Source organism: Oryctolagus cuniculus, chromosome 12 (assembly GCF_964237555.1).
Source record: "Oryctolagus cuniculus chromosome 12, mOryCun1.1, whole genome shotgun sequence".
NCBI classification, from domain to species: domain Eukaryota; kingdom Metazoa; phylum Chordata; class Mammalia; order Lagomorpha; family Leporidae; genus Oryctolagus; species Oryctolagus cuniculus.
The window spans coordinates 109,766,495-109,792,303 of NC_091443.1; the positions used below are offsets into that span (position 1 = coordinate 109,766,495).

The 25,809-nt window shown below is 59.2% G+C and overlaps 2 protein-coding genes across 2 annotated transcripts in view; one reads left to right on the top strand and one right to left on the bottom strand.

Annotated features, from left to right (window-relative positions):
* Positions 1–2,874, top strand: part of NPTN (neuroplastin) — a 69,775-nt gene extending 66,901 nt beyond the window's left edge. The window contains exons 7-9 of the mRNA XM_051822307.2: positions 988–1,009; positions 1,627–1,702; positions 1,902–2,874. Of these exons, the coding sequence (XP_051678267.1) occupies positions 988–1,009; positions 1,627–1,687 (83 nt within the window). The 3' untranslated portion in view covers positions 1,688–1,702; positions 1,902–2,874. The remainder of the gene's footprint in view (positions 1–987; positions 1,010–1,626; positions 1,703–1,901) is intronic.
* REC114 (REC114 meiotic recombination protein) overlaps positions 2,691–25,809 on the bottom strand; it is a 126,668-nt gene continuing 103,549 nt past the window's right edge. Inside the window, exons 3-6 of the mRNA XM_051822308.2 lie at positions 14,438–14,515; positions 9,182–9,364; positions 5,600–5,683; positions 2,691–3,099 (exon numbers count right to left, since the gene is read on the bottom strand). Coding sequence (XP_051678268.1) covers positions 2,935–3,099; positions 5,600–5,683; positions 9,182–9,364; positions 14,438–14,515 — 510 coding nt within the window. The 3' untranslated portion in view covers positions 2,691–2,934. The remainder of the gene's footprint in view (positions 3,100–5,599; positions 5,684–9,181; positions 9,365–14,437; positions 14,516–25,809) is intronic.

Sequence of the window (25,809 nt, forward strand, 5' to 3'; positions counted from 1 at the left end):
CAATGTCTCCCTGGGCCAGACATTACTCCTGACGCGTGCTCCGCAGGCGCCTGCACCGCGACTGTGAGCTCCATGACTGCTTCATGTGCACCCAGCCCCCTTGTGGAATCCTGCTGAGTTTTTCTAGAAGCCTCCGTGAAATCAGACCCTTCTGAATTGTGTGGGCCCGATTTTTGTATGATCAAAACAAACTGCAAGCAGTTCTGGTTTCTGCTCCTTTGCGGGTCTTTTAAACCCCCCCCCCCCCCCCTGTACATCTCCGCCTACGGGGCCACGCTGCCCTCAGTTGAGATAGGAAAAACGAAACGAAACATGGAACTCAGAATCCTAAGGTACCGATTTAAGAGGCTTTTTACGCTCACATCACTTACGCTCTTTGATTTAGACAAAAAAGGAGGTCTCATGGCTCATCTGGGTTAGGGTTCCGGTTTTGGCCAGGGCACCAGCATGAGCCTGTCCTGTCCCCAGTCTTCCTTGGAGGGACATCACTGCCCAGCTCCTGGTGTGGCACAGCCCAGCAGGGCTGACCCAGTATCAAGTAGGTGGACTCCCGTGGCTTCCCCGTCCTTCCGGAGATGACGGAGGACGGCCAGAACGGCGTCCTGGGGCCGCTGTGGACTGTGCAGGGGGCGCTCTCCCCGAGAAAACACACAGCAGGATTTTACAACTGAGATGGCGGTGTCCTCCCATCCCAGAGTGAACACTGGAACTGGGGACAGGAAGAGTGACGGTATCGCAGCCTCTGTCCACTACAGTTGCAGTTTTTCATGATGAGCATTGCAAGTGTTAACTAAAACCATTGAAACAACATACCTGCCATTGAGACTTAGTCGAGATAACAGCTCCATGAGTGTGTGCACCTCAGACGAATGGCCTTCCTGATGCTCTGAGTAGCCGTGTCTGCCGTGCACCCGCTCCGTGCAGTCCTAACACCTGTGTGCTTTCTTCTCTCCCCTCTCATGCACGGCGCACACGGACCCCACGCAGATGACGAACCAGCTGGGCCCATGTAAGTACTTGGTCGAGTGGCGGTTCAGTGGGGTTGTGTCATGTTTGTAGTTGAGTGAGACCAAGTCGCTGAGCCCACAGGGGACACGGGGGTGACCAGGAATGTCTGAGCCTGGCATGGGCCTGACTAGAGACATCTGATTCCCCTGGGACGGGCTACAGGCGGGGAGTGCATGCAGAATCCCAGCAGTCGCAGAGGGTGGAACTGCAAGTCCCGTGTGCTCATGCAGGTGACGTGGGCAAGGGGCCAGCTAACTCGGCTCGAGGTTTTGTTCATTTCGGGCCGGCCCACAGCGAGCAGAGACTGGCTCCTGTTCTGGGACCTGGGAGGAACAGGCAGGCAGTGTCTAGTCTGCCAGCCTTTGTCACCTGAGGGATACCGGGTTCGTTAGAGAACTAGCGCTGGACCTGTATGGTACCTGGAGTACAGCTGAGGTCCAAGGGGAAGTAGCTGTGTCCTGTCCGCCCTGGGAGTCGAGGCCCTGCTTAGCGGACAGGCAGCGATCCTTGACCCGCGCGACGCCTCCTGCCCGTGGAGGCCGGGACAGCAGGAAGGGAGCGGCGGTGTCTCCCGAGTTCCGCGCTTCAGCCTCACTCAGCTCATGCACTTCTCCACAGGAAAACCAACTCGACCAACAACCACAAAGATAAAAACTTGCGCCAGAGAAACACAAATTAAGTACCTGCTTGTAACGTGAGTACGGCTGCTTCAGAAGTCTTGAGGTTCTCCTTGAAGGCAGGCCCCGCTGCTGCCTGTTAGTGTGGGGGCTGTGTGTGCCTGAGGCGACAGTCCCCCTGGGTGGGGCGTGGCGCGAGCCCTGAGCACGGGCAGCTTCAGGCCGTGCACTCGTGCCCGGGCAGCGCACACCACCTTCCACCCCCTTTCTCTGCAGGTCTTAGGTTCCTGAAGCTGGGGGCGCCGCGTGACCTGCTAACTCCCCCTCCAGTGAGCAGCCCGTGACGACTGTCGAAGCATGCCTTATTTAGCCTCTCTGTAAGGGTGACCTAGCCAGGTTCATTTTAACAGTGCTTCAGTGTAGAAGGTGTACACTATTTTGGGCTTGATGTGCTGTGAATGTTGCTTTTTTCCTTTGTTACAAACACTGAGACAGAAGTGGGAGACCCCCGGGTCAGACCGTGCATGCGCCATCTTTCACTTACTGCAGCTGTTGAATTGGCAGAGCTCTAAAACATACTGCTGCCATCTAGTGGTAATTTTGTAAAGGACAGCAAAACCTACAGATATATACAGTATATAAATATATAGATCTATATATTTATATTTTTGGGGGTGGGAGAAATCCAAAATAAATGCTTGTTTCATTTTTAAGCTGCTGATACTCATTCCTTATTGTACGTTACCACGAGGACTTGTGCAGTGGTGGTACAGAGTGAGGAGTGGAGAGACCGAGTCTAGTTTTAAGGGCTCACCCTGCGCCTCTGCTAAGGAGCCGGAACAGCCCACTGAAGGGAGACGCGGAAGTGCAGGGGAACCGGCCGATTGCTTTTCGAGTGATTCTTTGTCGCTGTTGAAACATGTAAATTCTTAAACCCTTTTGCACTGATGTGTTGAATCTTATTCTTGTACATTCAATCAAAGCAAACTTTTATAATTTACCTTTTGTTTCCAATGACCTTGAAATGTATTAGCATGGTGATATTCTATGCAACTCTAGCTGTACTTTGGGTTTGACACTGTATTTCCACATTGACGCGATGATCGGTGGTAGATTTTCTGAGACTGACTAGGCTCTCCTGCGGTACGCAACTGTAGGTGCATGTGTTTGTGTTCTGTGTAACTGTTGAAGTGCAATGATGTATAAAAAAGTGGATTCACCTGTTTTTAAGAATAAAACATTGATCACAGGTGTCTGGGACACTCCTCACTCCAGCACCCTGCTGCTCCGCAGGACCCACGTCGCGGGGTTACTTCCCCAGTCCCGTCAGCTTCTCCAGTTCCTTTTCCACCTCCTCCACAAACGCCGGGAAGTGCTGGTCCAGGAGGCACAGGCGCAGGAAGGGGCCCAGCTCTCCCGCACCCCGTGGACACTGGCGGTAGGCGGGGGGCAGCTCCTCTGTCGCCAGGATGGCCTGTGGGGGGAGAGAGCAGCGGCTGGAGCAACCCTGCCCCGCAGGACCAGGCCGGAGCCCTAAGCGTCGCCTGCACACGGGCGTCTGCCTTTGCATACCCAGACGCACAGAGAGAGGGAGGTCTGTGGAGCCTGACGGAGACGCTTCAGACGTGTGTTGATGACACCTGCCTCGGTGCCAGTACTCCACTCTGCTGCTGCCCTCCTGTGGACTCACAGGACACGGCAGGCACCGGTGTCTCCCAGCTGCAGGGCCACCGGGACAGGGGACAGAGGACACAGCTCGCATGGGCGCCGTGTGGTGCTTGTGTAACCTCTTCCACAACCGAAACAGGGAACATTTGTCCCTCTTCGCTGCGGGGCAGCCCCGGACTCCCGCCTGCCAGTTCCGCACCGTCCAGGCACACAGCCCGACTTTCCCGGGCAGGCGGCTCCTCCCAGGGCGCAGCTGAGGCTCCGGGGGGCCTGGGGAGAGGCTTCCAGCACAGGACGATCTCGGGCGGAGGGGGTTTCCTGGGACCTCGCCCGCTGCAGGGTGAGGGGCACGTGCGTGCCACGCTGTGTTGAATCCTTTCACCCAGCCACCAGCCACGGGGAGTGCCAGGAGCCCACCGCTCTGTGGCTGCACAGGTGCCCCTCCCCCGAGCCGGGACATGCGGCTGGCTGTGCTCTTTGCAGTTGGGAATAAAACTGTGCATTCACATAGAGGTTTTCTGTTTGAACAGAGGTTCGCGTGTGTCCTGAGTACACACCTAGTGTGGCTGTGCCACCGGTGCTGAGGGAGTCCCAGCTGCTCCTCCTCCGCCCAGCACTCAGTGTCGGCAGTTTTTGCCGTCTAATTTTAGCTGTTCTAATAAGCAAGTGGAGAGATCTCACTGGTTTAATTTGCATTCCCCTCATGACCAGTAACATGGAGCGTCTTCCCACGCGCCTCTCCACCATCTGCAGGCATCCGGGGTCAGCAGAGCTCAGATAAGCGGCTGTGGCCGGCACTGTGCAAAGCCTGGGCGCGCTACACCCATGGTGGCCCCGGGCTCCACCTCCGCCTGCCCTGGTGCTTCTGCACTTGAACTCCGGCATCTCGCGACCCCCACCATCACTCTGGCTGGGGGGCAGTGGTTCTGGTTCCTTTCTGGAACAAATTCCCTTTCCTAAATGCAGATCAGCCCTTCAGCCTCTGTTAGAGGCATAAAGAAAATGGAAGTGCCCCTGCAGGGGCCGGCCGGTGCTGTCACCTGTCACCCACAGCGTGGCTCTGTGACAGACGGCCACGCGTGCCGTCGTGGGCTCCCTCTTCAAACGCCGATGCAGTGTGAGGATCTTTCCGTGTCACCGATGGGGTGCGGCGTGGTCATGCCACACCCGACCCGCTCGGCGTCCTGCAAAGGGACACTGATGTGCCCAGCTTACTGAGCTCGGTGGCGTGAGGCCCATCCTTATACGCACACTGGCGTGGTACCCAAGTGCACTCCCAAGTGTGCCGGACGCTGCTGCCGCCCACAAAGCGCGATTCGGAGAAGGGCTCGTCCAGGAGTCGGAGCAAACAGTGTTTCCAAGCAACGAGGGCCCTAGGCGTTGGCGGCCGGCACGCCCGGCCTCGCTTGTCTCCCCAGCGGCCCGGCCTCGCGCGGCTGTGGGCGTCGAAGTCCGCCCTGGGGTTGCAGGCCCTTCCACGGAAGAGGCCCGGGGGAACACGCCCCCACTCGTGAGCTCTGTGTTCTGTGTCCGTCCACGTCGGTGAGGTGTGGCAAGGCTTTGTTTTCCGGGACTGGCACAGGAGGGAGGCGGCCCCGGGTGCTGAGCCCGTGGAGCTGAGGCCCAGGCACGGAGGGCAAGACTGCACAGAAGACGACCATGATTTTTGAGGATTTACTGTTCATTTGAAAGGCAGACTGACACCGAGATCTTCATTCACTGAGTCCCTCCCCAGGTGGCCACAGCAGCTGGGGCTAAGGAGCCTGAAGCTGGGAACTTCTGCTGCGTCTCCTACAGGTGACGCAGGGGCCTGAGCACCTGCGCCATCTGCTGCTGCCTCTCGGCTGTGCATTGGCAGGGCGCTGGATGGGAAGTGGAGCAGCCAGGACTTGAACCAGGCAACTCCCAGGCTGGCGTCCCAAGTGCCGTCTCCCGGCTGTGCCGCGGCGTCCTTCCGGAACCTTTGATTCTGAGAGAAGCTGTGCTGCCGGATTCCGTGGTGGCGACCAACAGCCGGGGCGAGGGGACGGCGAGGTTGCCCGAGTCACCTCTGTCAGACCAGGGCACGGACAGCCCCGCTTCTGAAGTGAAGTGGGCGTGTGCCCTTTGTTCCCGGGAAGCCCTCCCCACGCCAGCCCCTCGCCCTCCTGACTGCCACAGGAAGGTGGTGGGCGAGCACGCCCGGCAGCCATGCCGTCTCCTGCAGGGTCCCTTGAGGTTCCCCTCCAGGACCAGGGCAGGAACAGTGACAGGCGCTCGGGGACCGCTGCTGTCACGCGGGGAGGGAACGCAGGGACAGGTTCTACCTGAGCGAGCTCCGTCACCGAGGTTCTGGGCCCTGGCCCGGCCCGGCCCGCTGCCCGACACGCCTGCTGCTCCGGGTCCTGGGCCTGGAAGACAGCAGAGTCAGGATGGACCGGCTGGCCCGGCACCACCGTGGCTGCCAGGAGGCCCCTGGGGCGTTCCTGCTGTAAGGGTGGCGGCTGCTGCGTGGGCGACCGCACCCATCTGTGCCGCTGGCCCACGCCTCAGTGCCTCCGTGTGGGAGCAGCACTGGGGAGGGGCCGGGGTGGGGGCACAGTGTCCGGTGCTCAGCACCTGTCACCATCTAGAAATGTTCCTCAAGGACCAACGTCTGTCACAGAGGCAAAGAGGGGAGGAGCCCTGATGTGCCGACTGCTGGTGTTCACTTCACTTCAGCCACTCAGAAGGAATCCGTTGATTCCTGGGTGACAGTGGGCCCTGCCCCAAGGAAGTCCGGGGCCTCGGGAGAGGCAGGGGTGGCCGTGGGGAAGCAGCAGGGCCCCCACCCCCAGCTGCCCGCCCTGCCCTGGTCCCAACACGCCTTGTTCCCACCATGGGCTCGGTGAGGGCTGCTGGCCCTCCGGGCAGCGCCTCTGCTGCCCTGCACCAAATCTGATGGTGGAGGCGGAGGGCACCAGACTGCTGCTGCACATGGAAGCTGGGGGCCAGCAAGGGAGGAGAAGTGAGGCCAGAGAGGAGGACGGCAGGTCAGAACACGAGTCGGAGGCCAGGGCGCCCAGGGCTCCCCCAGCTCGGTGCACGATGCCACAGGCCCATGTGGGTTCAGCTTAGCCGCTGAGCCACGTCCGCCGGAGCTGCCCCACCACCACCGTAAGTAACAGACACCAGGCGTGGGCGCCCAGCGGCGGGGCCCTTGCGCGGTGGGCTGGGCCGGGGCAGGGGTTAGGTCACCTGAGAAGCCCCTGGTCTGGCCACCGTGAAGGAAGTGACAAGGCTGAGGAAAAGTGGAAACTAAACCCGGAGCCAGGAGGTGACTCAAGAACCCGAGATAGACGCCGAGTTACCCTGCCTGCCGGAAGGGAAGGGCCGCTGCAGACTAAATACACACACGGGTGCAAAGCCACCCGCCTGAGGACGGGAGTGCAGCAGAGGGTCCGGGCTCGGCCTTGGCCAGCAGCTCCCCGGGGCACCCTGACAGAGGCAGGACCAGGGAGGCTACTCCGTGTGCCCCAGACCCTCGGTCTCCTGAAGCCCCTTCTCGGCTCTGCGGGTTCTGCCCCTCGCCAGCGGCCTGTTCCTCTGAGCAAGAGGCTGGCAAAGGCAGCAGCACGAGCAGTCACGCTCCACACTGTCAGCACCTGGCCAGGCACGCGCTCCACAGGGGTTCGCAGCCTGGATTCCAAACTAGAACTGTCTTGATCCCAGACACCATGGTCTTGGCACGTGCCAGGTCAGTGGAGATCCTGATAAAGACTCCAGAACAGGGCGGGTGGGGTGGGGCCAGTGCTGTGGTAACAGTGGGTAAAGCCGCTGCCTGCAGTGCCGGCATCCCATGTGGGTGCCAGTTCCAGTCCCGGCTGCTCCACTTCTGATCCAGCTCCCTGATGTGCCTGGGAAAGCAGCAGAAGATGGCCCAAGTGCTGGGGCCCTGCACCCACGTGGGAGACCCTGGAGAAACTCCTGGCTCCGGCCTGGCCCAGTGCTGGCAGTTGCAGCCATTTTGGGGAGTGAACCAGGGGATAGAAGACCTCTCTGTCTCTACCTTTCAAATACAGAATCTATCTTAAAAACAACAACAACAACAACAACAAACAAAACACCAGGAACCGGGAGGGAAGTGTTCTAGCCACTATCTAGGCCCGGAGCCCTCTCCGGCTGCGGCAGCCCCCTCTGCCGGCCTGCATGCACTGTCAGCTCGGGGCAGCCTGCACAGCCCCCCGCCCCAGCAGCTTCCAGCTGATGCCCCTCTGGCCCTACGCGGCGCCCACGCCTGCTGCCTGGCCCTGGCCCCGGGTCCTGGCTGTGCTGTGTGCGTGGGGTACGCCCTTCCTCATCTGAGGCAACACCTCTGAGGACCTCCCGGGACAGGCCCCGGAGAGGCAAGCAGCCAGGGCCTCAGGCTGAGGGAAGAGAAGCCCCCTCTAACACACCAAAGTCTGCTGGGTAGAAGCACAGAGACTCGCACGCAACACGGACGGCGGGAAACCAAGCAAGACCCCAACAGCAAATCGTCATGATTCAGGGACCTAACAGGACGGAGGATGGGGACGTGCCGAGGCCGGGCGTGGAGCGAGTCTCATCCCCACAGCAGACCAGCTGCGGCGCCCGGCCAGTGCCAGGGTCTTCCTGGGAGCCTGGCTCCAGCCAGCCTCGAACTCCGATGGAGCGCAGCGCTCCTGGGGGAGTCAGCCCAGCTGCCCTGCCTGGGCGAGGGCAGGGGGCAGAAGCTAGGGGCTTTCACTTCAGGAAACCATGGGGGCTCGCTGATAGCAAATCCCAACGAGGCAGGTGCCAGTGCCACAGCCTGAGGCGCATGTTGGGCCCGACCCGAGCAGCGCCTCCTCCCGGGGTGGCACGCCGCGGTGTCCTGGCGCTCCTTCCCCGAGGTGGGAAGATGCCATGCTTGTGCACAGTCTTCTGAGACCTCAGTTTGCAGCGCGAGCTTAGCTTCATCCCCGCCGAGGAACGCTGCCACGCTCCTGAAGCGGCCGGCCCCCAGCGTTCACTTCTGAGCAGACGCCCACTGCACGCTGGAGCCCGAGGACCCGGGGGCTGGGGGCTCCCAGCAGCCCTCACCCAGGGAGGCAGCAGGGCCCGCGCGTGCTCGGTGTTCTCACCGCAGGGGACAGCTCGGGAGCTGGGCCGGGCTGAGCTGATGGGCCAGGCTCCAGCCGCCAGGGTGTGTCCCTCATACAGGTGTCGGGACGGCGAGAGGCAGGGGACGCCTTGTGGTCCTGGAAAGTGCCCCAGGGAGGGGCCCCCAGGCCACACCTCGACACCCAGAACACAGCCAGGGCAGGGAGGGGCCCCCAGGCCGCACCTGACACCCAGAACACAGCCAGGGCAGGGAGGGGCCCCCAGGCCGCACCTGACACCCAGAACACAGCCAGGGCAGGGAGGGGCCCCCAGGCCGCACCTGACACCCAGAACACAGCCAGGGCACCCCTGCTGCCTGGTTTCTGGGGGCCAAAGTAGCCAGGACAAGAGACAGCCTTCAGTTTTAGAAAGCTGCTGAGGGGCCCGGCGCTGGCGCTTAGTAGGTTAAGCCTCCGCCTGTGGCGCTGGCATCCCCATACAGTGTGCATCCTGGCAGCCCCTCTTCCGACCCAGCTCTCTGCTGTGGCCTGGGACAGCAGAAGATGGCCCAGGTGCCTGGGCCCCTGCCCCACGTGGGAGACCCAGGGGAGGCTCCTGGTGTCAGATTGGCTCAGCTCAGACTGTGGCTGCCATCGGGAGTGAGCCAGCTGGGGGGAAGTCCTTGCTCTGTGTCTAACTCTCTCAAATACTCATATTTAAAAGGAAAAAAAAAAAAAAAAAAAAACAAACAGCTGCTCAGGAGGAGCCGGCCGCCTGTCCCCTGCACGCTCTGCGCAGCACCGCGGAGCCCAGTGGCAGCTACTCACCGCGTGCTGTGGCGGCACGTGGCCGGCCCCGTCCTCCTCCAGGCCGTCCCCCGCTGGCAGGTCAGGGCCTGGCCCCTCCACGGCCGTGTACTGGGCCAGGCTCTGCGCGCAGCTGCAGCAGCGTCCCAGCGCCTGCTCCCTGGACTCGCCGGCGAACTGCACCCGGAACATGCGGCTCTTGCTCTGTGGGCAGAACAGAGCGCCCTGAGAGGCCGCCTCCCACCGGCTGCCGCAGACATGGGCAGGAAGGGAGCGGCCGCGCCCCCACCCCGCTGTGCGGCAGGACGCCATGACTTGCTTTTCACTGGACAGCAGTGATGGGGAACACGGCCCAACCACACTCGTCCATGCAGAATGAGTGAAGAGCTAGCCAGGTGGAAGCCACGCTCACAACGGCCAGGGCACGGGTGGGGCCCCCGTGGCTCACGCACCAGTGTGGGCTCCATTCCCCGGCAAATCCGCCAGCCTGGCGGGATGCAGCTGATGATTTTAACTCTGGCAGCCACATCGGCTGACTTGATGGCAAGTCTAAAAAACGGACGGATGGGGCCGGCGCCGGGCTACAGCAGGTTAGAGCCCTGGCCTGCTGCACCGGCATCCCATTTGGGTGCTAGGTCCAGCCCCAGCTGCTCCACTTCCGATGCAGCTCTCTGCAGTGGCCTGGGAAAGCAGTGGAGGATGGCCCACGTCCTCGGGCCCCTGTGCCCGCGTGGGAGACCTGGAGGAAGCTCCTGGCTCCAGATCAGCTCCGCTCCAGCTGTTGCAGTCATTTGGGGACTGAACCAGTGGAATGGAAGACCTCTCTCTCTGGCTCTACCTCTCTCTGTAACTGTTTTTTAAATAACTACAATAAATCTTTAAAACCACCACCACCACCACCAGACCGAGATGGTGGCAGTAACAATAGCAGGCGCCTGCCCCGGTTCTGACCGACGGAACTCCTTCTTGTGTTTGGTCTAATGCAGTCGGCCCTGCCCAGAGAACTCGGAGGCGATGGTGTGTGGAGACACAGAGCGTCCAGACCCAAAGGCCACGGCGCTGAGCTAAAACAGGTCTAACCGAACCACGGAGGGTCGCGTTTTACGCCACTTAAATAGACCCATCATGCAAAGCCAGGTGTTTGGGCTGTGAACAAAGAAACGGGCCGGCGCCGTCATTCCAAGAGCAGCCCCTGCTGCTTCCGCTGCCTGTGTTTAGTTCAGTGATCTTTTCTAAGAGAACAAAAGCACTTAGCATTGCCCCTCCGACCCGGGGCAGACGTGGAGTGCTCTGCACACGCACACACACGCATGTGACGGGCTGGCAGAGGCACCAGCAGCACGCATGCGCGCGTGACACACAGGGGCTCCGCAGCCCGGCCTTCTATATTTTACATGGAAATGGAGGTGTGCCTCGGTGCCCCGCGCTTTGGTCGGCCCCGCGCACAGACACGTGGGTTACCTCCAGCCTTGCTTCTCGCTAAAGCCGCCGAGCTCTCACGGGCGCCTCGTCTGCGGCACGGCTGCTCCGCGTGGGAGCCACTCGGCACGCTTGGGCCTGTCAGCCCACCGGGCTAGCTCTCGTGCTTCCCATCCCTTGGTTGCGAGTGCGGCTGCACACTGCACAGGTCTCGCTGGGGCACTGCTCGGCCGTGGGCCAGCAGGCGTCCTCCTGGGTGGGTGACCCCCAAGGGACCAGGAGGGCCTGAAGCCCGGTGTGCGCTGAGGAGGACGGGGGCTGGGCTGGCCCGGCACAGGACACAGCCCCGCCGCCGCCGTCAGGATGCCCGTTACCTCACTGCCCTTCTGAGCAGGTCACGTTAAGACCGCACACAGCACACACCGCTCAAGTGCGCCAGCAGGGCAGGTCCCCGAGAGCAGGGAGGGGCGTGGGGCGCCCACGGGCGAGCACACACGCGGCACGTGGTTTCTGAGAGCCCGACCTGGCCCACCTTCGCTCCCGAGTGGCTCGTGTGAGACTCCCCGCACCCTCAGACTTCCCGCCACGGACCCGCCACCAGCGGCGGCCAGGTCAGGCTGTGCCTCTGCGGAGGTATCTGCACGCCCCGTGGGAAGGAGCGCGGGCTCCTCGCCGGGAAGCGAGCGGTTCCTGTGCCGGCGGGAGCACTCGGTCGCCCAGGAGAAGAGCCCTGGAAACAGCAGTCGGGGACAGTGCCTGTCCCCAGGAGGCCAAGGGAGGATCAGCACCACCCAGTGCCGACGCCCAGCCTCACTGAGCTTTCGCTGAGCTTTTCGCTGAGCCCCGCTGAGCCCCGCTGAGCTTTCGGCACCGCCACAGCCTGGTCAGCAGCCAGTGGCAGGGGCAGCCCCGGAGGCCCCGCATGGCCAGGGGTGCTCCTCGCCCAGATCCGTGAGCGACTTCCCGTGGCCACGGGGCCCCCGGGGCCGTGCTCCCAGGGCGGAGGAGAGCACAGGGAAAGGGCTGGAGGCGGCATGTCCTTGCCGCTACTCTGGAACCGGCTGGCAGCGCTCACAGGAGAGGACTTCCCGCCCAGGCCTCACACACGGGCAGGCCTGGCTCCCTCTGCCGTCCAGGCCACAGGAGAGGAAACACTGCTGCCCTGGAGCGTGGGGCCATCACGCTGCAGGACCTCGCTTCCCCCACGTGTCAGTGGCCGAGGTCCCCCCAGACCGGCAGCCCGAGGACGCCCATCTGTGTGGGCTGCCTGTGAATCCGCCACGCGGGGCACAGCCCCACAGTGGATGGCGGCACCTTGGTGGGGGTCGGAGGGCACAGAGGACCGTCCAGGACCCTGGTGCGAGGTCACACGGGGAGGAGCAGCCCCACAGAGGCCAGGCGGGCAGCTCTGAGCCACACGAGCAGGCCCGCACGGCCCCGGGAGGTCAGTGCTATCTGGCAAGGCGGCGAAAGTAACCAACGATAAAAATCACTGACAGAAATACAAGTGTTACTGTTTACAGATTGCAAAATTAATTTCCTAAAAATTAACATCAATTAGCCGAGTTAATATGACTAGTAAGGGGGCTGAATTTGAATTAATTCAGAAAAAACCTGATACTAAGTAGCTGCAAATACTTTGAGTAAGGGATGCCATTCACAGCAAGAACAGGCGAAAGATTCCCACCCTTGAATGTTGCAAGTTATGTACACAAACACATAAAAAGCCGTGTCACAGACGGAGGTATACAGTTGGTGCTCTGTATGTGCAGGCTCCGCATCCTGGAATCCAGGCTCGCTCCTGTCACTGCTCCGGCGTGAACACAGCAGCTTTGGCAGGAGGTGTACGTGTCCTCTGGGGTGGGGGTAGACTGCGCGTCTCCCATGAGGTCCTGGAGCAGCCCTGGCTGGAGACGCTTGGGGGCCCGGGAACCAGCCCCTGGCTGCTGACAGCCGCACTGTCCAACCCCTTGGTCTACCGATGCCACCCAAGTCACAGTGCCTGTCCCGATGCCGGCTTCGTGCCAGCGCACATCCTGGCAGGCAGCAGGATGGCTCCAGTACTCCAGTCTCTGCCACCCGGGGGGCGACCTGGGCTCAGTTCCCAGCTCCTGGCTTCCACCTACACCCCCTCCCTGGCTACCTGGAGTGGGAACCACTGGATGGGGGGGGCACCTCTCTCTCTCTGCTTTTTCTTTTTTAAAGACTGATTTATTTATTTGAAAGGCAGAGTTACAGAGGAGGGGAGAGAGAGACAACTGATCGTCCATCCACTGGTTCACGCCCCAGATGGCCACAACGGCTAGGACTGGACCAGGCCAAAGCCAGGAACTTCATCCGGGTCTCCCACACAGGTGCAGGGGCCCAAGGACTTGGGCCGTCCTCCACTGCTTTCCCACAGGCATTAGCAGGGAGCTGGATTGGAGGTGGAGTAGCTGGGGCTCTAACTGGCGCCCACGTGGGATGCCAGCACTGCAGGCAGTGGCTTTACCTGCTATGCCACAGCACCGCCGCCTGCTCTCTGGTTTTCAAATGAACAATAATGGAGTGTTTTCAGTGACTGCAGTGCTGCGGGTCCCTATCACATGACTGAAGTGTGGGACCCAAGCCCCCCTCTGGGTGGCACAAGGCCGTCCACAGCAGGGCTGGGCAAGCCGAGCACGTGTCTGCCTCACCTCTGCTGCCCTGGCTCAGGACACCCGAGCCGACATCTGGGCTGTGCGGGCTGCAGCACCTTACAGGAAAACCTTCCTTGTCTAGGGGGCGGGGCACGCTCACCTTCCCAGAGTGAATGGAAACAGTCAACTGCATCGGGCCGAGAGACCAGGATGCTGACCTGGGTCCCAGCAGCCCAAGGCGCTGGCCAGTACTAGCAATGGCCTATTTGTGGGTTTCTCGTTCAGCACAAAACAGCAACAAGGCTGCTCTGGTGGGGCTGTATCCCCTGCGCCCGGGGCCCTCCCGACTGTGCCGCGTGGGCACCCGGCCACACTGCAAACCGCAGCAGCGGCTGGCAATCAGGTTCTGGGCGGTTTCCGCTTTGCGCTTCACGGTTAGGATCTAACAAGACCTGAGAGGAGACGTCAGTGCTGCAACAGCCTGCAGCGTGCTGGGAGCCGAGGAGACACATTCACTCCTGAGCTGACGGCCGGTGGGAGGCAGCTCCCTGAGCTCCTGGCCCAGCCTCCTCTGAGGGGAAGGGGGCGCAGGTGGGCAGCACGGTGTTCTTAACTGCACAAAACACTCACAGTTGCAAAGAAACCAATGGTGCTGCGCTGGCTTACGGCGATCCCGAACACGGGCTGGAGCGCCGAGCATGCGCAGTTGCTACAGCGCGGCAGGGCCAACAGCTGCCCCACGTCAAGGGTGCCGAGCCCGGCAGCCGCGCTGATGCCCCCGGACGGGAAGGCCGATGCCCCCGCGCCTGCTGCCCGCACTCACGGTGGGCGGAGCGGCCCCGAGGTGAGGACGCCTCTGGCTCTCGGAGCCCATTTCCTGTCATCGCCTCAGCCGGCCCTCACAGCCACAGAACAGGCCAGGTGAGCAGTGGCCTGTGTCTGTTAACACAGCTGCGAAGCAAATGAATCTGATTTTCTAATATTAAAGGGAAAAAAACGAAGACAAACTCGGTGAAGCCCTGCCTCCTCCACACACGTCAGCAGCAAGACGCACAGCGTGCACCCCTCCCCTGCCCATCAGTCGGGCTGCCCCCGCCGACGCGGCCCTGCCTCCCCACGGCCCGTCTGCTCCGCTGAGCACGTGCGTTCCTCCCGCCCCCGTGCACCGGGGGGGGGGGGGGGGGCCCACGCCCGCCACACACAGAAAAGGAAGAGCAGGCTCAGGTGACCTTGCCTTTACCGTGGTTCCAAAGAGCAGACAGTCCACGCGTCGCACGATCTTCAACCAGCTCCTGCTGCCGACGAGCGAGAACCCTTCCTGAAACAGGCAGAAGTGGGGAGAGGGCTGTGAGGAGTGGCCAGACAGCTGTGTCCTGTTAGCAGGCCCGAGCCATCCACCCCGGTGCTCAGCCCCGGGAGGTGACGGCAGGCTGCGCCCGTCCTGCTGCGGCTCCCGCCGGGGCAGTGTCAGCAGTCGGCTTTCCTGCACCTCTTCCTACCGAAGATGAACACAACAGGCAATGCCCACGGCCACACTTGCTGCAAATGCAGTCCTGCGTCTGATGTTTGCCAAATGATAACCACATTCCTGCAAAACACGGGTTCCGCTGTGCTAACTTAGGAACCGGCACATCCACAGCGCACGCGAGGTTCCCTGGCTGAGATTCGGAAACGTGAAGCGGTCTGGGTGCTGTCTCGCTCTCCCTTCCATCTGGACGCAACAACAGGCGAAGGGGGCAGCAGGGGGCCCACGAGTGTCAAGGCTGACGAAGGAGCGGAGGAGACTCGGGTGCTCAGGCCCTCAGGAGCCGGGCCCAGGCTCTCGGGCCTGAAACGCAGCCACAGCCAGGGAGGCTCCAGGGACTCGTCGCTCCTGGACTGTGACAACGGGAAGTGCTGCTGTCCCTTCACAGGGACCGACACCCCAGGAGAGTGTTGTGGGTTCATTCTCCCACGCTCTCACTTAAAGAAAAGAGTCAATGCTGATTCTAAGATTTTTATCATTAATAAATTTTACTTTTAATGGAAAAAGAAAATATTTGTATCTCTTAAAAACTCAGGATTAGCAAAAAGAGGCATGCTGTAAGGATCAGTGACTGGTGTGCTCATGCCTCATCAATACAGACCCCTGCCATTCTAGAATGCAGTGCACAGGGCACCTGGCCGCACGCCCCTGCTGGCGGGAGCGCAGCGTGGCAACAGACACATCTGGAATCTACCCGGAACCAGCAGCCCCGAGGCAGGGGCCGCTAGGACAGACTGCCCGGCGCACGGCTGGGTCTCGCAGTTCTGCTCTTTAACCCACTGAAAGAATGCAGACAGCTGTGCAGAGGGCAGGCAGCCCAGCGGGCGCCACGGAAAACCATGCAGGGTGCCGGGGAAGAGGGCTGCCGCCACGGAGGTGACCACGCCTGCTGGGACGTTAGTATTAACCTAATATATCAGAACACATGAACTACAAATTGCTGTGTTCACACCAAGTTTTTCTTTTTACAACAGATTTATTTTATTTATTTGAAACAGTTACAGAGAGAGGTAGAGACAGAGACAGCGGTCTTCCATCCACTGGTACACTCCCCAGATGGATGCAATGGCCGGAGCTGTACCGATCCGAAACCAGGAGCCAGGAGCTTCTTCCAGGTCTCCCACGTGGGTGCAGGGGCCCAAGGACTTGGGTCATCTTCTGCTGCTTTCCCAGGCCACAGCAGAGAGCTGGATCAGAAGTGGAGCAGCTGGGACTAGAACCCAGCACCCAAATGGGATGCTGGTGCTTCAAGACAGGGCGTTAACCCACTGCGCCATAGCGCCGGCCCCACACTATTTCTTTTTTAAGATTTATTTATTTGAAATGCAGAGTTACAGAGGGAGCAGAGACAGAGATAGGTCTTCCATCCACTTGTTTGCTCCCCAAATGGCCACAATGGCCGGGGCTGTGCCAGGCCGAAGCTAGGAGCTTCACCTGGAACTCCCACGTGGCTGCAGGGCCCAAACACTTGAAGATTCTCCACTGCTTTCCCAGGCACGTTAGCAGGAAGCTAGATGGGAAGTGGAGCAACTGGGACTCAAACCAGCGCCCATATGGATGCCAGTGCTGCAGGCCACGGCTTTAACGGCTGCGCCACAGCGCTGGGCCCCTTATTATTTTTTGCACTAAGCCTTTGAGAATCAGTGTGCACTTTATACTTATGCCACATTTCATTTTGAACAGTTTTTTCAATGGTTAAAGTGAGAGGCAGTCCTGCCAAAATAATGAAGTTCAATTTAATAATATTTTATGTTGCTTCCATTTTAAAACCTAAATGTAAATGAAATAACATTGTAACTCTGGGGTTAAAGCCCCAGCATGCAGCGCCGCCATCCCATATGGGTGCCAGTTCAGGTTCCAGCTGCTCCTCTTCCCATCCAGCTCTCTGCTGTGGCCTGGGAAAGCAGTGGAGGATGGCCCAAGTCCTTGGGCCCCTGCACTCGAGTAGGAGACCGGGAGGAGGTTCCTGGCTCCTGGCTTCAGATCAGCTCAGCTCTGGCTGCTGCAGTCATTTGGGGAGTGACCAGCGGATGGAAGACCTCTCTCTCTCTCTTTCTCTCTCAATCTACCTCTCTCTGTAGCTGTCTTTGAAATCAATAAAATAATTTTTTTAAAAAAAATTGTAACTCTGTTTTTCAGTTCCCTGGCTGTGTTTAAGTGCTTGGGGGCCACCCTCAGCGCAGGCGTCCTGTGAGGCTGAGCAGGTGCAGAACAGGAAGGGGCGGGCCACAATGAATGCTCTGTTGGCTCGGGGCAGAGCCCAGGGCCTTGCGGCCTTCTGCACTGCGCTGGTTCTGTGGCCACATAAGCCGCCTGTGTGCAGTGAGGACACGGGTGTGACGCGGAATGGGGCTGTGTGTGCTGGGGGCGGTTCCTGAAGCAGCGACTGGCCTACGGGAGTTCCGTTCTGCTCTGCTCTACTTTCCTGTAAATTCTACCACTGTCTGCAAGTGAAAAGCTTGTGTTAAATAAGAGGAGATGGCAGCTCTAGGCCTTGGCCTGACCTGGTCTCTTCCTAGAGCTCAGGCCGGTGGGGGTCCCACAGGCCCCCTCCTCCCCACTGCCCCACAGAAATCGCAACCTGGTAGTTTCTCTCCACACATGCAGCTGCTCCTACTGGGTGCCACGCCAGCCACTCAGGCCTGCCACCGGCTGGACTCACGCTGGACTCCTGGTCTCACTCCTGCCTCAGCGGCTCTCCCACCTGACGGTCCCCCCGCCTGCAGCAGCCAGCCCCAGAACCCCAGCAGCCTCCTCCTACCTGGTCCCCGGCCCCTGCTCCCCACTCCTCACCCACCCCAAGTGACCGAGTGGTCTCCCAAGACGACATTGGAGCTGCCCCCCCAGAAACCTCTGCAGCCGAAGCCCTGACCCCTCAGCACAGGGGAGCTGGGAACCCTGGCTTCCACCCGCTGCCCTGGCAGGGAAGCTGCAGTCCAGCCGGGCCAGTGGCTGCAGCGCCATTGCGCCTGCTCCTGCGGTGCCCCCGCCCAGGGTTTGTTAAAGCCCAGCTTTGTCTCAGGCAGGATGGGGCAAGGGCGGGAGAGCTCTGGGATGACGCCTCTGCGGGACCCTGCTCTCTGGAGGCGCCACCATAACTGCTTACATTTCTTCCTTCCTGGGTAGATGAGGGACAGCCCTAGAATGGCCAGGGCCAGGTTCTAGAACACACGGTTAACCCTCACATCCTGGCACCGCCACTGCGTCCGCCGGCCCGCAGCTCTGGGCTCTGGCAGTGCCTCTTGCGCTGAGCTGTGGGTGGCTCCTCACGAGGCGGCCCAGCACGCCACGTATTTCCTCCCTCTGCTCTTCCCCAGCCTTTTCACCTAGCTCCCCTCTAGTCACTTCACCTGCCCCAACCTCAACCACCCACCCCGGACTTTCACTAACACTTGGCTGTTCCCTCTCACAGTGGTTATCTGTACGTCTGTGTGCGATTATTTGCCTTATTTATTTGAAAAGCAGAGTTAAAAAGAGATAGGGAGAGACAGAGATCTTGCATCAGTTGGTTCACTCCCCAAATGGCCACCACAGCTAGGGCTGGGCCAGGTGGGAGCCAGGAGCCAGAAGCTCCATCCGGGTCTCCCATGTGGGTGCAGGGGCCCAAGCACTTGAGCCGTGGCACACTGCTTCCCAGGTGCATCAGCAGGAAGCTGGATCAGAAGTAGAGTAGCTGGGACCCAAACTGGCTTGAGACACATTTCCCAAGCAGCAGCTGCGCCCGCTGCACCACAGCTCCCGCCCCTGCTGATCGGTGTTTCTTCCCCACTGGACTGGAAGCCCCGTGCAGGCAGGGGCGAAGTCGGTTTTGCTCATTACTGAACACACAGCACCAACTACAGTGCTTGACCCTGGAAGGTTCTTCAGTAAGCGTTACTGAGTGAACGGAAGAAGGAAACCCCTTGTTACAGTGAACAGAACATGGCACACTGCTGTCGTTTCGTTAACCCTGTGAGGCGCGCAAGCGCACTGCGTGTCCAGTGAGGTGGGACGTCTTAACTCTGACCCGACGTGCCCCTATCTTGTTCAGAGTCCAGAAACAGCTCCTCCCCCTAATGTCCTGGGACTTGGGCTGTTACTCGCACATTCCCGGATGTCAGCGCTGGCCTCCATCTCCGCAGAGCCACCTGCTGGGCTCAGCTGCCTCTCAGCAGCCTCCCTGCCCCTCTCAGCCCTCTGCGCGGCGCTTGTCATGGCCGAGGAGCTCACTTAATGCCTCTGGGCTCCTCCCACAGTTCAAAAAGTCAGAGAATCTGCCCAAGGAGGCGGCGGCAGCCGGGCCAAGATCACCACCAGAAGCCGCCACGTGAGCTGCCACGACCTGGAAGTGCAGAGACAGAACAGAGCCGGTGCGCTCAGAGAGAAGGTCCCTGGGAAACAACACATTCACCAGCAGACAATGCCCAAGCCGCAGCGTGGCAGCCGAGGGTGGGGGTGTCGAGCAGAGGCTGGACAGCAGTGCCAGGGACGCACGGGGATGTGGGAAGCCAGCACTGGGTTCCACAGCACGGGCGGGCGCTGCCCTCTACCCCACTCTCCCGGCTCCCACCGCCCTGAAACTCAACAGCAAGAACTGTGGCTCATTTTCCTGCGCCCATCCCAGGCACGTGGTTCCTCCCCCACTGCCACTGATCACACGTGGGGCACCCCCTCTGCTGTGCCCCGTTCTGGCCCAGTTTCCCAGAGAGGCCATGGGGCCGCTGCACCACACTTTGAAGCAGAGAGACGCGAGAGCTTAAATCATGAAATTCATGTCTAGATTCCAGCCACCCACGTTCTCCCTGTACCCGTGACACCTAACGAAGAGCTGTGGGGAAGATAAGCCAACAGGGAGCCACTGAGGCATGGAGAGGAGGCGGCGGGGAGATGTGTGCAGCCGGGTGGCAGAAGCCCACGTGCCCTAGAGCCCCAGCCTGCCTCCCGCTGTGCACCATAGGCTGGGGCACCCCAGACCCCAGATCGTGGGGGTGGGGCACAGGCATTGAGCCCTGTAAGTCAGCTTCAAACCACGCCAGCAGGACTTCAACAACGCAGTGTTTTGCACCCACTGCAAATGCCCTCCTTCAGAGATCGGCAGAGGGGAGCAGGGTCCCAGCATCACTGGGTGACTAGGCTCAGGTGGCCCCGGACCCTGTGCCCAGAGAGCCGGAGGGCTACTCATGCGTGTGAGGAGGACCCTCTGCTCCCGGGGATTTATTAAAAAATGAGAACCCAGCTGAAACTCAGAGTTATGTCTCTAACTCATGTCCTGGAGCCCAGGCCTTGTGAGGTTCCGGTTACACAGAAAACAGGAAGAAATCACGCATGATGAGAGAGCCACGGTGGGCAGCAGTGTTGCATGGCAATTAGGCCGCCACTTGGGACGCCTGCATCCCATCAGGGCACTGGCTCGGGTTCCAGTCCAGCTCCTGCCAATGCAACCTGGGAGGCAGCAGGTGACGGCGCCAGTGCTCGGGCCCTGCCCCCCATCCCGATGGCGTTCTAAGCTCCTGGTCTGGCCTGGCCAAACCTTAGCTGGTGAGGGCATCAGGGAATGAATGAGCTGATGGAGCCACTCGAGCTGTCTCTCTTGTTCAGTATTCGGTTGCTGTGCCTCTCAAGTACATTAACACTACAACTGATCAGGAGACAGCAATGTCAAGGGAACAAGCAAATAACTGGGATTTTTAAAAATTAGAAGTATAAGGGTCAGTGCTGTGGTGTAGCGGGTAAAGCTGCCACCTGCAGTGCCAGCATCCCATTTGGGCACCAGTTAGAGTCCCAGCTGCTCCACTTCCGATCCCACTCTCTGCTGTGGCCTGGGAAAGCAGTAGAAGATGGCCCAAGTCCTTGGGCCCCTGCACCCACATGGGAGACCCAGAAGCTCCTGGCTTCGGATGGGCCTAGCTCTGGCCATTGTGGCCACTTGAGGAGTGAACCAGTGGATTGAAGACCTCTCTCTCTGCCTCTGCCTCTCTGTAACTCCATCTTTCAGATAAGAAATAAATCTTTAAAATGTAATAATCATAACCAATTGTTATTTAATAAGCTAATAAAAAAGCAGTAAGATAGACAGCAAAGATGACGTGGCTGGCGTCAGAGCCAGACCTGGGTCTTGGATTTGAATGTGAGCGTCTCTGCTCCATTCGGAACACACACCATGCTGCGTGGACACAGTCGTGCGGCAGACTTCCCCGGAGCCAGGCAGACGTGAGGGCTCGGTCCGGGCAGCACCAGCACAGACGCGCACGCCGGGACCGACTGTATTCTGCAGGCAGCTTTTCCTGACCCACCGGACGTCTGGTTTCATGCTGAGTGCAGCCTGTCTGAAGGAATGAGGTAAATAAAAACTAGGGAGTGATGTGAAGACAATCAGGACTACTGTGCCTCACAACCGGGTAACACCTAGACATCACAATACGCTGCCGACAGTCACCCTTGTCCCAGAAACTTCTCCTAGAGTCCGTCATGCACCAGACAGCACCGGGTTCCAGGCTGTGCCTGCCCTCCAGGACCTGGGAGCCCAGAGGAAATCCAACCAAGAGCCTCTGCCACAGTCAGCCCCGAGGAGACGGCCTCTGAACAGACTGTTTTAAAACTTTTATCTGAAATAACTGAAATATTCTGAACTGCTGTGGGGATTTTCTCCCATTTATTTAAAATCCTTTCGGGCTGGGAGAGACTGCTCCTCCCAGATCAACCACTATTTTTTTTTTTTTTTTTTAATTTGAAAGGTAGAACTAGAGAGAGAGAGAGACAGACAAATCTCCCATACACTGTGGTTCACTGCCCAAATGGCCACAAATGGCCAGGCTGAAGCCAGGAGCCAGGAGCTTCTTCCGGGTCTCCCACGTGGGTGCAGGGACCCAAGCACCCAGACCATCCTCTGCTGCCTCCCAGGTGCAGTAGCAGGGAGCTGGATGGGAAGTGGAGCAGCCGGGACTTGAACCAGTGCCCATATGGGCTGCTGGCACCACAGGTGGTGGCTTTACCCCCCGTGCCACAGGGCCTGCCCCAGTGGGAATTTTCAAGCACAGACAAAAGTAGACCGAGTTTTGAAACAGTGTGAGGAGCCAGGGCGTGCCCTTCCTCCAGCCCAGCTGATCTTGCCACACCCACACCTGGTGGCTTCCACGCCCTGCATTATCCTGATGCGAACCCAGACGTTTGCAGACAGCTACCTCCAAGAGCTAGGGGCTCTTCTTGGAACCTGACCACAGGGCACACCCCCCTTCCAAAGGCAGCAGCCCTCGCACGTCAAACACCCGCAGGCCCCGCTCGCCCTGGTTTACCTTCCAGCAGGGTCCCAGGAGACCCACACACGGGGGACCTTGGTGTGCAGTGGTTTTCCCTTGCTTTTTTTTTTTTTTTTTTTTTTTTTTTTTTTGGAAACAACTAGGTCTGCTTCTTCAGCTCAGGGATCAACACTTTTTCTGTAAGGGGCCAGAACATCCCCCAGGCACTGCAGACCAAGCATGACACGGTGGCACAGCCCCGCCCCTGCCACTCCGAGCCACGGGGGACAGCGCCTGCCGGGCTCTGCTCCAGTGTGACCTCCTCTGTGGACGCTGAAGGTGGAATTTAGGGTGGTTCTCACACCTCACACAATATTCTTCTTTTGAGTGCTTATTTCCACTCTCAGCTCCAAAGCTGACCAGAAACGGCAATGGCAGGGACACCCCCTCGGGCCACACCCTGTCCCGGAGCTGTCTCGGGACTGTCACTGCCAAGGCGGCCCTCGGTGTAGGCCCTCTGTGTCTCTGGACTGGTGGCTGGGGCCAGGTTTCAGGTTTCCCTCGGGTTCTGTGGGACTCCTTCCTGTGTGGCAGCGAGCTCTGCCCAGACTCGGGCCATCCTCAGGGCTTTCCATTCACGCCTCTATGAGCTCTGCCCAATCACCACTCTGCTATTCTGGCACACGTGGGGAAGGCGGGCTCCACACTCACCGTCATCCTGTGTTTGTCGGCTTTCCGAGTAGCCAGGTCTTCCCTCGTGTCCTTGGCAAGTGACAAGCAGGGTTTTAAAGAGACAGTATCTGCAACTCACGAACTGGAATATATTTGCTGTTTGAAATCAGGCAGACACTGATCTCTACGCTGTCTTTCTGTGGCCAGCGGAGGTCCTCTTCAGGCTGCCGCGCAGGTCCTTGTGACGCGAGCACCGTGTGGGAGGCCTGGCCGCGGCCCCGGCCCTTGCACAGGTGCCCATAGGAGGCGGCCCTCCAGGCGACCAGGGCTTCCCTAGCTCCACCCTACCTTGGGGAGGGCCTCAGGAGAGCCTGGTCATCACTTGTGCTGCAGATGCTGCCGTCCTCACAGGGAGATCTGATTAATTCCACACCTGTGATGCTCTTTCTGACCAAGAGGGAACAGGAGGGTCCAACCTTATCTTCCAGCTACAGCGACCCAGAAGACTGGGTACCTCAGGAGCAACTATGCAGATATGTCAAAAGGTTCAGAGACAAGTGAATTCAAAGTATGAGCTTACTGTGGAACCAAAACAAAACAATTTTAAAGTCCATGCATAGTTTTGTCATAATATGCAGCGTCCACACAGTACAAAAAATTTCATCAAAAGAAGTCATATTTTTAATTCTCTTTTCCATGAACTTTTGGAAGCGCCCTGTCACTTCAGCCAGTGGGAAACAGGTGACACAGGTCATGGTGCTACCTGACACAGGGAGCCCGGCCACCACTGACTGAGGATCAGCCCGGGATTTACAGCAAAGGGGAACCCAAGCAGACCCCACAGCCCCCAGGAACGGAGGACAAACAGAGCTGTCAGAGAGGCAGAGTAGGCTAGAGAGGGCTACACACAGAGAGCGCCTCCGAGCCTGCACGGCCCTCAGATCCCTGGAGGAATAGCACCCGTGCGTGTACAGACCGCATCTCAGGAGCCCCAGGAACTAATTCTGGGCAGGAGCACGGGCCTGACGGTCTGGAACTCCTGGGGCCCAGGGACGAGCCCAGGGCAGAGAGAACCTCCCTGAATACAGAGGACATTCGGTAGGAAGCACACCTCAGAAACGCCAGGAAATCAAGGAAATGAAAAATAAGCCTCAGGGGTGGGCATCTCCCAGCGAGGGTGCGGCTAAGACGCCTGTGTCCCATACCAGTGCCTGGGGTGAACGGCCCACTCCAGCTCCTGACTCTAGCTTCCTGCTACTGCAGGCTCTGGGAGGCAGAGTGATGGCTCAGGCAGTCAGGCCCCTGCCTTCCATGCGGGGGACCAGGCCTGAGTTCCTGGCTCCGTTAGCCCAGCTCCGCTAGTCCTGAGCACTGGGGCGTCTGCTCCAGAGGACCAGGATGCTCTCTCTCAAGCTAACTTTGAAACACAAGGTTCAAAAGGTTAAACTGGCCAGCGCCGCGGCTCACTAGGCTAATCCTCCGCCTAGCGGCGCCAGCACACCAGGTTCTAGTCCCGGTCGGGGCGCCGGATTCTGTCCCGGTTGCCCCTCTTCCAGGCCAGCCGTCTGCTGTGGCCAGGGAGTGCAGTGGAGGATGGCCCAGGTGCTTGGGCCCTGCACCCCATGGGAGACCAGGAGAAGCACCTGGCTCCTGGCTCCTGCCATCGGATCAGCGCGGTGCGCCGGCCGCAGCGCGCCGGCCGCGGCGGCCATTGGAGGGTGAACCAACGGCAAAAGGAAGACCTTTCTCTCTGTCTCTCTCTCTCACTGTCCACTCTGCCTGTCAAAAAAAAAAAAAAAAAAAAAAAAAAGGTTAAACTGACTACAAGTAACTTAGCTACTGTGTAAAAAAATTCAACACTTTATTTTTTAATAGTTTTTTTTTAAGACTTATTTATTTGAAACGCAGAGTTACAGAGAGGCAGAGGCAGAGAGAGAGAGAGAATATGAATGAATGAGAGAGAATGAATTCTTCCATCCACTGGTTCACTCCCCAAATGGCCACAACAGCTGGAGCTGCGCTGATCTGAAGCCAGGAGCCTCTTCCTGGTCTCCCACACGGATGCAGGGGCCCAAGCTTCTGGGCCATCCTCTACTGCTTTCTCAGGCCGTAGCAGAGAGCTGGACTGGAAGTAAAGTAGCTGGGACTCGAACTGGTGCCCACATGGGATGCCGGCACTGCAGGTGGCAGCTTCACCTGCTATGCCACAGTGCCAGCCCTTCAACACTTTAAAAATACCTATTTGGGAGCTGCTGCTGTGGCATAAAAGGTTAAGCATACGCTTACGGGCATCCTATACAGGCACCAGTTCAAGTCCTGGCTGCTCCACTTCCGATGCAGCTCTCTGCTATGGCCTGGGAAAGCAGTGGAGGATGGCCCAAGTCCTTGGGCCCCTGCACCCACGTGAGAGACCTGGAAGAAGCTCCTGGCTCCGGGTCGGCCCAGCTCCAGCCACGGTGGCCAACTGGGGAGTGAACCAGCAGATAGAAGACCTCTCTCTGTCTCTCCTCTCTCTGTATAACTCTGACTTTCAAATAAAATAAATAAATCTGCCTTTTTTTTTTTTAAAGTCATATATGAAAAACCAGCAACAATGACTCACAGCCTCAAGAAAATTGAGTCCACGGGGGCCAGCACTGAAGCAAAGTGGGTTGGGGTCCTAGCTGCCCCACTTCTGATCCAGCTCCCGACTGATGGGCTGGGAACAGCAGCAGAAAACGGCCCAAGTGCTTGGGCCCCTGCACCCACGTGGGAGACCCAGAGGAAGGTCTTGGCTCTGGCCTGGCCCAGCCCTTAGCTGGTGCAGCTCTCCAGGGAATGAATCAGCAAATGGAAGATCTCCCTCCCTCCCTCCCTCCCTCCTTCCCTCCCTCCCGCTCTCTCCTCTTTCTCTAACTCTTTCAAATAAATCATTCTTTAAAAATAAACATAAATAAGCTCAGAAGTTTGGTGTGATAGAATTAGCAAAAAAAGAACATTTAAAAAGCTGTTTTATAAACATGTCCCATACACTCAAGGCACTGAAGAAAAAAAAGCCACCAACATAGTAGGGAAAGTAATGCAGGCAGGTGACTGGTACAGCGGTTAAGATGCCCGCTGCTCGACATCTGCACCCCGTACCAGAGAGCCCCACTCCCTGCTAGCGTCCTGCACCCTGTACCAGAGAGCCCCACTCCCTGCTAGCGTCCTGCACCCTGTACC